The sequence below is a fragment of the Lycorma delicatula genome, chromosome 3 (assembly GCF_047948215.1).
Source record: "Lycorma delicatula isolate Av1 chromosome 3, ASM4794821v1, whole genome shotgun sequence".
Taxonomy (NCBI): Eukaryota; Metazoa; Arthropoda; class Insecta; order Hemiptera; family Fulgoridae; genus Lycorma; species Lycorma delicatula.
In genome coordinates, this window is record NC_134457.1 from 173,905,975 (window position 1) to 173,917,647 (window position 11,673).

The following is an 11,673-nucleotide window of genomic DNA, read 5'->3' on the forward strand; positions in this document are numbered from 1 at the left end:
ATAGTCCTCCTCTAGGGAGGACAGCCATGATAAGTTCTGTCCTCTTTCAAAAAGTGTTCTAGATGTTGTTTTTGATATTATAATGTCTGTATTCGATCGATGCTGAACCGATCTGTTGCATGTGATTTATACTGTTAGAAATGATATATGTAAACATTATGTGTTAGAAGATGATACACTGACAAAAAAAATTCATTCAATGTAAACATACTAATTTAAATAATAGTTATTCTGTATTTTTGTTGCAATGAATAAAATGTTTCTTTTATTTACGATATTTTACTCTTCAATTTATTTGTGTCCTCCTTTTCACCATAAAAAAGTTGAGTCATCTTAATTATGTAGAAAAAATAGCTTCAGGAAGATTATGTCTAAGAAACTACATAATGTAAGGATTTTTACAATGGCCAATTACATTGCAATACCTTAAGACTGGAAGTATCTGTAGTAAAATTTTGTAATAAAGAAAAAACTAACCAGTATTACATAAATGCTAGTGGATATCAATAATAGAAATGTGGCAATTAAAAGTGGTTTTGTTCCAGGCTCCTTGTCAACATTCTTACACATATCCATAATTTGATCATTAGATGAAACTAAATTAATAATAATAAACAAACCTAAGCTTTTTGCTTAACATGGAGATGATGTGCTAGTGCTACAATTTTGGGAATTTTGTAGCAATTTGGCACTAATGTAATGATGCAAATCTGTTAGTAGAGTAAAATCTTTAGAATATTAATTATATAAGTAACAAATGTTATTTTTATTTTATGTTAAATGTATTATTTGAGAGCCCTTGTTTCAAAATACCCGCTTCAAAAACATTTTTAGACAAATGTAGAGTGAAAAATGCACATTCCTACAATACAGTTAAGCAGCCGACCTGCGTGGCGCGTGTGGTAGCGTATCGGCCTTTCATCCGAAGGGTTCGAATCCCGGTAAGGCATGGCATTTTCACACACACACACACACACACACACAGAGAGAGAGAGAATAAGATGAATCTAAAGCAATACATATCGGTGGTCCCTGAAGTTAAACAGAAAAAAAGTTAGGCAGCTCGCCTTTGGCAGCAGTTACGGAACACCATGCTAAGAAATCAAATTTTTTATCGAGAAACAAGTTTTTCATGTTTTGTTAACGCTGTCTCTACGAAGAATCAGCGTAATTTGCAGCACTATCCGTAATTTTATTAAATAAAACATACTGGAAAACTACGTAGACAACTTGTAAAAATTCGACAAAAAGTAATTAATATAATTCATAGTAATTTTTCACTTTACAAGAATTTAAAAATTATTCATGCTTGAATTCTTAATAAAATAATTGGATTTATAAAGATCGGATTTTATTATTATTTTTAATTATTTCATATATTTTAGTGAAAAGATGAGTTCCATGATGAGTTGAATGTGCTCGCGATCAACAGGATATTTAAATGAGCGTACGTATGTTGTTCTTATTCATGATGTGATGATTTGTGCATATTCTTTGCAAAGTGTCACACTTTTTTTCGTTTCTCTTTATTTATAACATCTGGTTTGTTGCTTATTATTTTTGGACTCATAATTATTTAATGCAGCTATTCAGAAATTTGGGGTTCAAAATAGTAGTACATACTGCATGTTGTTTTTCTTAGTTAAATGAACTCATTGAATTGGCATATTTTTCAATTTTAATTTGCCCATACTATTATAATGCAAATAACTACCGTACTTTAATTGTAACTTCGATTACAAATATATCTCGCTGTTACAATCTTAATCGTTTATTAACCTAGAATATTGTGTTGTAGATGTTTAGTTTCTTATTTAGTAGTTTATAATTATTTTGATGTCAGCAGTTTCTGCAATTCAAAGATAAATATATTTATGTTAAAAAAGTAATGTGTGTAATATAACGTAGACTAAGAATTTAACCATTGCTTTTCCACACTTACCGCACCCAACCAGCATGATTGTTACAAAACAATCATGCTGCCCTTAAAACTGATCCATTAATAAATTTCAAAGTATTAAGATGGCAAATAGGGCACTCTCTAACATCGACCAATTAAAGTAATGTTTTGATTGTTTAAATAATAAATAATTGCAGTTATTACTGAATTTATTATTTAAATACTCAAAACATTACTGTGTTAATTAGTCAAGGTTAGTGAGCGTAGATTAAGTTGGTTAAATTAAACGGTTTAATAAACGATTAAGTTGGTTTAATAAATGGTTTATTTATTAAATAAATAAACAAAAATGGTTATATTAATTGATATTAACAATAACCCAAAAGTTTGCAGTTTAGTTCAGGCTAATAAATTGCAGTACCACCTAAAGTGCACAAGTGCCTCAAATAGAATGTTCATAAAGAAGGTAATTATGGGTTACAGTGGCCTCACATCCAATTTTAATGTAACTTGAAGAATAGTTTTTTATTAACCCTAGAATCACATTGCTATAAAAACTTCGACTAATCACAACACATAGTCTCAGACTTTTCTGTGGGTAACGGATATAAAATTCAATAAATTAAGAATATTTAAAAATCAATCAATGTATTATTATTATATGATAGTAGTTGTTTACAAACTTAAAATGTGTTCTAATTACAATTTTACAATAATTTTATTATTTGGTACAGTTAACACATTGGATCATGGTGTTACATTACAGATATGCTTTCAGCATTTTGTGCATACAAAACGAGTCATTGCTTGCTTTTCTGAAGGACAATAAGCACAAATTTTTCTTGATGAGATCCTGGAATTTGTTCCACATTAATGTCGCTAGGTTCAGCAATTTCATCAATGTGATGTTTTAACATTCTTGATAAATTGGGTAATTTTTGTCCCTCCTAGATAAATTGGCCTGTCAGTTCCATACTGATTTCTTTAGCGAAATCTCCTCTTGGTTTGGGTTTTCTACCATTTTTAATTTCTTGGTGGACATATATTACATAGGAATTAACCAAAACATTATTTATCATCCCATAAAATATAAAGAGACCATCTAGTTTTTCTAAAGCAGAACATTTCATCTGACATCTCATCAAATGTATCAACAGCACTCTCTGTGTCATTGTAAAATTCAACAATGTTGAATTTTCCACTGCTATTAATCACCCCCTTTTCATGAGTAGTTGACAATAAAATAACATTTTTTGTTGCCTTTGATTGATAAGAAACCATTGTTTTTGTTCCATCAAAACAAAACATAGATGTTCTCAATCCCTTAAGTATCAACATTTCAACTGGAATGTTAGGTTTATTTTTTTTTTAACGTGCCCACAGTAGTTAATTTATTTGTTTCAAGCATTTTAATTGCTAAGGGGTGGATATGAATCATTATCATAAGTAATATTTCTATTGCTACCATGTACAGGTTGCGTTAGTTATTTGATAAAATATGTAGCAGCAGGTAGGTTTTCAGTGTACATACCTTTCCCTAAATAAGATATGGCATTGATTAGGTATTTTGTTTTAACATCACAAAGCATGAATCTCTTAATACCATATTTGTTTGGTTCTGACAGCAAATACATTTTAAATGGATAATGACCTCTAAAGCCAAGCAACTGCTCATCAACTGTTAAGTTCGTTCCAAGTATATAATTACTACTACATAAAATAATAGATTGATCCCATATTTCCATTATATGGGTGAATTTATTATTATATTTTCTTTCTTTCCTTGTATCTTTTGAATCAAAACGTAAACAATTCCATAAAAAATCAAATCAATTTTTGCTCATCACTGAAATATAGCATGAACCACTGAAGGTTGCATCAAACAATTCTTCATTGTTTAGATGATTGTCTTTGTGAGCTGCTGTAAGAACTAATAACCCAATAAGTACTTTTATTTCAATTATATTAGTTATTTTTATAGTGGCATCCTTTGTTTTAGATTTGCAGATTTTATTAAAATATTTCATTATGGTAGTGAATTTTGTGATTTTTTCTAAGCTTGAATTTCTTAAATAATAAGAATGCCTCTAATGTTGTTTCTATTTGTGCTGCTTTGTTGACCAGTTTCTTTCTTTTTCTTTTTTTCTTTTTTTTCCTGTTTAGCCTCCGGTAACTACCGTTTAGATAATTCTTCAGAGGATGAATGAGGATGATATGTATGAGTGTGAATGAAGTTGTAGTCTTGTACATTCTCAGTTCGACCATTCCTGAGATGTGTGGTTAATTGAAACCCAACCACCAAAGAACACCGGTATCCACGATCTAGTATTCAAATCCGTGTAAAAATAACTGGCTTTACTAGGACTTGAACGCTCTAACTCTCGACTTCCAAATCAGCTGATTTGGGAAGACGCGTTAACCACTAGACCAACCCGGTGGGTTTGTTGACCAGTTTCTGGGTGAAGTGAATGATGTTTCTTGCAGCTGTTCTTGTTTGCACATCTTTTTACCCTTTGTTGACCAGTTTCTGGGTGAAGTGAATGATGTTTCTTGCAGCTGTTCTTGTTTGCGCATCTTTTACCCTTTGTTGACCAGTTTCTGGGTGAAGTGAATGATGTTTCTTGCAGCTGTTCTTGTTTGCACATCTTTACCCTTTTATGACCATTTGTGACCATTTTTCCCTTTCAAATTGGTTTTTGAAGGAAAAACAATATTGCTGTTTGATGGAACATGTTGTAAAACAGATTGATCATTAATGGTTTTATCACTTTCAATATAGTTTGGGTCACCATTCTTCTGAAATAGTTTCATTTAAAGTTACATCATCACCATCTTCAACATCACTTTTATAATCGTTTTTACTTAGAGTACTTCATTATCAGCCAAATAATCTTCATCGAGTTTCTATAAGACATACTAAATTTCAAAACTAGTATTTAGTAAATCACTTGTACTTTTAAAAAGTGCAACATAATATATTTCAAAATGATATAGAACAAGTATTATGTTGTATATTAAGAAAAACAATATTATATACGCTTATTTACTGTTTAAAAAATGATAAAGCTCTAGTAGACAACAACCGATTCCTGTATGATATACAGACATGTTTTTAAGTATCTACTTCTTATGATACATTGTATATATTTATATGATTTTTTTCTTTATTAAGCATGTGTGCATATTGTTTAAAAGTAAAAATACAGGAATTATTTTTAATTGTCACCAGTAGTTGATTAAAATGAGTGTTATAAAATATTTTTACAATTTACTTAAAATCTTTTCAATCATTTTCATAAATCACAACATTTCGTTTGTGACACTATGACAAACTCACTGAAAGAGAGTGGTATAGTTGTCGCTTTTGTGTCAAGTCCAATATTGATGAAATGTTTTGAAAGGAAGCTACTAGGGAGGTAGAGTAATAAATCTCATCCCTTCCAAAGTGAAAGCTATTATTACAGGGGACGTAGTCTGCCAGACTGCATGTTACAATTCTAGGGTTAAAGTAAGAATTAAAACAGTTAGTTGTAAAAGGATTATGACTACTAGAATTTATTTAATAGTACAACATTTGGTTGTGTTAATCTTATCTCCAATTTTGAATAAGTTTGAATTGCACATTTCTACCAAGATATGTGGTTATTGTTCGAAAGGTTTTTTAAAGTTAATGTTTCATTATCCATTGATAGCTAAATATCCATTTTTATACTCATTTTGTCAATTGAATTATGAATAGTAATTTTAAACAAATCAGTTTTTCCCTACCACAATCAGCATTCGGCATTTATAATTCAAAAGCAAAATTACTAGATATAAATATTTATCATCCTATTTCTTACTAATCTAAACTATATTTTAGGATTGCTACTGGCATTTTCCTCTGTTAACCTAATGTTATCATTATCATACTCAGTTGTAATTGCTTTCTATATGAATATAACTTACTTTTTTTTTAAATTGAACAAAATTGTATCAAATTTACATTATTTATTCATTCTTTTAATGAATTAACTTTTAAAATCTACTGTACTGTGACAAAAAAATGACTGACCTCTATGAAGGTACAAAAAAAACATGCAAACTAAATACTAGTGCTGCGCTCTACTAATATATTTTTCAAGAAAAATCATAGGTAAATATATTTTAAGCAGACTTTATATTGTTACTAGCCAGTTTATAAATACTATTTGTGTATTTAATATTACTGTAGTATAAATGTATGTGACATTGCCATGTGTACATTTATGGTCAGTAAATGACACAGTAGGTCGGTTCTCAGTTTGAAAGGGTTACAGATTCCTGGAATTTATTTGCAGAGTGGGTAAAACAAGCAATAATTAAACACAAATTAGAAAGATTTATATAATACTCTCCTACTATATAGATATGACATAAATGATCAATATATTCATGTTTATACACTAAAGATGAATAGATAGGTAATTTTTAGTTTAGTAAATATACAAAGTAATATATAATTATTAGTACTTTTTTTTTAATGAATACCTACAAAATACTGAAGCATTGTTTCTGCTTTGGTAATGATTTATGAACATATGCTAACTGTAAATTGAACTATAGATCAGATAAACTGATCAATTTATCTGCCAAATGAGCTGTTGAAGCTATTAATGACAAAAATTAAAAGTAGATTCCAAAATTTATTATTTTCAATAATTCTATTTCCAAGTGTTTTTAGTTCAAGTAATTTTTCAAGAATGTAGTTCAGTTATGTTTGTATACAATGTCTAGGTATACCAGATAATTCCATACGCATAGCTGTCATCAAAATACTACTCTTGATCTTTATTTGGTGATGACTGGAGGTACAATTTCTGCATTAATTTTTTTTTTAACTGATTATTGATTTTACTGCATTAGCTTATTCATGAAAATGTTACCTAAACTTAGTTTTGGTAGATGAAAGAATGAAATGGAAACATTATTAAGCTGGCTTGAGAAAGTCAAGAACAGAAATCTTATTATCCATCAACTTGATATTGAATCTAAATGGATAGAGCTTTCTCACGATTCATAATGTGTTTATGACTACATCAAAATTCTGAGACTGATAAGTGGGTGGGACATCAGTATAGTTTTCATAGAGCAGTATGACGAATATACTACCAATGAAATTAAGATTAATTATAATGGATCTACTCTAAGGAAACTAACCTGCCATGATGGTAATAATAGTCTAAGAATCTATACATTTAAAATAGTAATTGGTTAATAATTACTTTCATATATCTGTTGCCTGACTTAAAGATTGGCATTACAAGAGCTTTCTTCCTTGTTTAGGGAAGTAAATCAGAAAGTATGCATTACATTCTTTTAAGACTTACTGTAATCAAAACAGTTTCATCCACCAAGTTGTCCAAATTAGATGTTGATGAATTGAAGCATGTTGAATAAAAAAAAGAATCAAGTTATACGAACATAAGAAGTTTTATTCTTATTTGCTCAATTCACTTATTATTTTACTTGGAGTAACTATTTCCTTAGTTGCTTAAATAATGTATAAATTGGTCAATTAAATAAGGTTGAAAAACTGGTAAACAGATCATAAAGAAACACAAAATAAGACCAAATGCAATATTATAAGGCATCTTGAAACAGAAATTGTATTACAATAAATCACCACAACACTAACCTTACCGTCACACTTATCATTGCAATTATGAGAATAATTCTTTGCTAGCAGGACACAGTGCCATTATCGCCAAGTTCCATATTGATTTTGTTGTAAATAATGGTTTTCATAAAGTACTAAGACTAATTATTTCTTTTACTGTGGTTATTATTACAGTTTGGTAAACAACTGAAAGAACACTAACAACTGTACATCTTTATTTTACTTGTTTTTATAAGCAGCGCAATAAAGAATCAAACAATTTCAAACTGCATTCTTTCATCCTGCTATAATTTCAATAATATTATTCAACCAGGCTAAAATATTTCAACCCAAAAAACTATGGCTGCACTGTTTTGGGACTGCAAGAGAATATTTCTGAAAAAATTGATAGAACTGAGAGAGCATAGTATGGTCAGTTATTTATTTTTAATTTGTAGAAGTCAATTCAAAACAAGTGGCATGGAATCTCATGCTGTATGTTTAAAGAGCTTTCTCTTAAGTGTTTAATTCTTAAGTATAACAATACACATCTAGAAACAACAATTCATGTAATGTCTTTACTTGATTAGTTTAAGTGAGATTCTTTTACCACCCCCTTACCACAAAGAACTGGCATTAAATGATTTTTTTCTTCACCAAGTTGGAGACATGGTTCTCTATCCAACTAACAAATAGCTCACAGTTGATATTAATTACTGGCTGGGTTTCATGGTAGAGTCCTTCAATAGAGGTCTGTAAAAACTGGTATCATAGTATAAGTGTCTAAATATGGTTTGCATTGTTTGTAACTAAAATATTTGATAGTCCTTTATTGTTTTTCTGACCAAAAAATCTGGTTATCAATTTTGATTTAGTCCATGATCACATTTAATAATTATGATAAATACCATATGCATCCATTTATGCAGTGTAGTTATGTCAAAAAAATCATAAAATTCCATGTCCATATATTGACTCAAAATATCAATAATATATTTTTTCTTTTTGGAAATCAGATTCCTAATGCTTTTCATAATTTTTATTAGCGAATAGTCTTAACATAACATAGACTTCCTTGAACGTTTACAGTAATTCTTAAACATTTTTTTGTGGTTTTTCAGGTAATGATGTAATTTGCGCACAGAATGGTTACCATTTACTCAGAGATAAATAAACTGGGATTGTTTTCACGTCGAAATGATTTTAAAGTTTTCCTTTTTTTTGTAAACAGAACAGAATGTCATGTGCATATAATCTGGTTAAATTTCAATGGAGACCCTGTTATATATAAGACTATACCACCAAACAATGCATTTCCTGTTGTTACACATGAACAGCATCCTTGGGTATTTAAAGATAGCCGAACTGGAGATAGAATGTTAGGAAATGGAGAAGAGCTCTTTTATCCTAAACAAGATAAAAAAAATCCTCATCGACCTCTTATTATTTTATTAACATATCCATTAATCAGCTTACGTCAACGAGCTCTTCAAGCAATTAGAGACTCAATTGAAAGAATTGAAGATATAGAACGATCCCAGATACCATCCACATTATTAAATGATATTGATGAAGCATTAGCATTAAAAGAAACAGCATTGGAACATTACAGAAGATGTAAAAAGTTTGTTAATAATTGAACATTACAGTAGTTACTAAAGTGATAAAAGCATACCTTAGAGACTAATTAATGCTTTGTTCAGAAATTACTTAGTAAAGTTTCTCGTGTGTGCAAACAGTAATTTCTTTAGTAGTCCTATTTTGATTCACTGAGATCGCAATGTTTTCCTTAAATCACCGACCGTAATGTTACTTGAAAAACTTTTAACTTAAGTAATATTTATCTTATAACTTGTTAAGTATGGTTTTTATAATTATGGCAAGTCAAAGTAATTCGGCCTTATAAAGTCTGATCTATTCATATTTCTGGTAGTTTAAATCTTTGAATAGTAATGGTCTTATAGATATCTTTAACTTTTTTGTTCATATTGTTATTGATAATTGGTTTATTAACTAAAATATTAATTAAATTACTACCATATTATAACTCTTTTTCAGAAAAGAAAGATGTAATTAGTAACAAGTAAGGAATAAATATTTCATTTTATAAAATATAAAAAATAATATTTTAAACATTTTGTTAAATGCTTTAGAGTAAACAATTATTCAAATTTAAATATATTTTCTGGTAATAAAAATATAGTATTTTATAAGTAAAGGTCAATAATTATATAATACTGATTTAGTATGAAGATTACGACGAAAAAACCATTATCTTACCTAAATATAATTACTGTTAACTGAATAAAGTTTAAGAAACTATCTGTCACTATTTCAGGGACACAAACAACCTTTAAATTAAGCTGTATTGCTTCAGAAGGCAATAGAAACAGTGGTATCAATAAAAATGGTTGCTCGGGGAAAAAAGACAAAGAGTATTATTGGTATAATTGTATATTTTACATAAGTTTTATTTGCATATTTGGAAGATTTTTCTAGATTATTAATTCAACACGTAAACTTGTACAAAATGTAGTGGAAGGGAAGGATATGATTATAGGATTTGTATAAAAGATTATAATCAAATAGAACTAAGGATAGATGAAGAGAAATTTTCCCTTGGTTTACATGGAAATATTTTGTAGGCCCTCATTATATGGTAAAATGGCAAAACGCATTATTATGGTAAAGAAAACGCATTATTTTATGTTTGGCTTAAATAATTTTTTTAAATGGGCAGTAAACACATAAAAGGATTAAAAAGGAAACTTGTACAGAATTTGATTCTGAATAAAATGGTACGAATAAAATCTGCAGAAACTAAATACAAATGGAAGAAATTTTGAAGTTTATTAAAAACAAAACTTATTAAAATGTTGCAGAATTTAACTGGTTATTAAATGAAACAAAATTTTCATATTACAAATTAATAGCATTTAATATCTTAAAAAAATAATGAAAATTAAAAATCAAATAAAACATTAATCTTTCGCTAGTGACACTCACTAAGGAAGCGTTTCAGAATCTATGAGAGGTGATCAAAAAATAAGCTACACTCTTGCCATGTTCTTGAACTAAAAAGGATATATTAATGTCTTGTGGTGGCAGCACTGGTTATGTTGTCTTCACCCTTCCCCAGCAGCAATTCTGTACGACATTCAGTATGTGTGTATTGTTATCAATATGATGTGTCCTCTAGAGATTTCATCCAGCGTAGAAGTACATTCACCAGTCTGTTTTTGTAGACAGAAAAATTACTATTGTGAAATCCATCACCAGATTGTTGAGGTATATGGTTAGAATGCTATCTTACACCCCATGATCACAAAATTCTAAATGTTCAGAAACAGAAGAACAAATGTGAGTTACGAACTGCATGCTCGGTGTCCTTCAACTGCAAACACGATGAATAACGCAGAACGTGTAAATGAAATTATCTTGAGTAACCGGTCATTAAAATTAGAGAGATTGCAAGCGAACTTAACATCAGTTATGGTAGTATGTTTGCGATTATTCACGATCAGCTTGGTTACTGTAAGATGGGTGTCACAGCTGTTTACCGATAACCACTAACATCAACGTTTTGTGTCTGCTCTTTCTTTTCTTCAACATTATTCCATGACTGGTCCACAGATTTTGAAACAAATCATCACAGTGGATGAGAGTTGGGTGCTTCATTACACTTCTGAGACTAAATGAGCATCATATGAATGGAGAAAAAAATTCGCTGCAGCCAAAAAAAGTGAAAACATTTCCACATGTTCGAAAGGTTATGCTGACAGTCTTTTTCAAATCTGGGGCAGATTTTTACAGTGAATTTATGTCCTGAGGAACAACAATGAATGCCGACTAAAAGAATTGCGTAAAGCCATTAAAGATCGAAGACCTGGAAGATTGAGCGATGGGATAATTTTTCTTCATGACAATGCTACTCCTCATTTGGCTAATGTGACAAAGAAATTACTGCAAAAATTCAAGTGGGAAGTGTGGTCTCATTCGCCTTACAGCCCTGACTTAGCACCCTGCGACTACCACCTGTTTGGTCCTCTCAAGCGAGACCTGGAAGGGGGAGCATTTCACAAATAATGATGAACTGAAGGAGGAAGTGATACTTAAATAGTTGAAGAAATTGGATGAAATTTTTATAAAAGTAGAA

The 11,673-nt window shown here is 29.8% G+C and overlaps 1 protein-coding gene across 6 annotated transcripts; it reads left to right on the forward strand.

The window, feature by feature from the left end:
- The first annotated feature begins 893 nt into the window (after window positions 1–893).
- Window positions 894–9,259, forward strand: LOC142322228 (von Hippel-Lindau disease tumor suppressor-like). Of its 6 annotated transcripts, none has more exons than XM_075361062.1 (2): window positions 894–1,250; window positions 8,639–9,259. In XM_075361062.1, exon 2 carries the CDS (start codon window positions 8,663–8,665, stop codon window positions 9,155–9,157), a length of 495 nt encoding a protein of 164 aa, XP_075217177.1. In that variant the 5' UTR covers window positions 894–1,250; window positions 8,639–8,662; the 3' UTR covers window positions 9,158–9,259. The 6 variants fall into 6 exon arrangements, with proteins under 6 accessions (XP_075217177.1, XP_075217174.1, XP_075217175.1 ...); XM_075361059.1 differs by lacking the exon at window positions 894–1,250 and adding an exon at window positions 1,300–1,447; XM_075361060.1 differs by lacking the exon at window positions 894–1,250 and adding an exon at window positions 1,396–1,542.
- Window positions 9,260–11,673: the final 2,414 nt, after the last annotated feature.

What these genes read in the sequence shown, in the direction of transcription:
- LOC142322228 (XM_075361062.1), top strand. Translation starts at nt 8,663, where the DNA reads ATGGTTACCATTTACTCAGAGATAAATAAACTGGGATTGTTTTCACGT.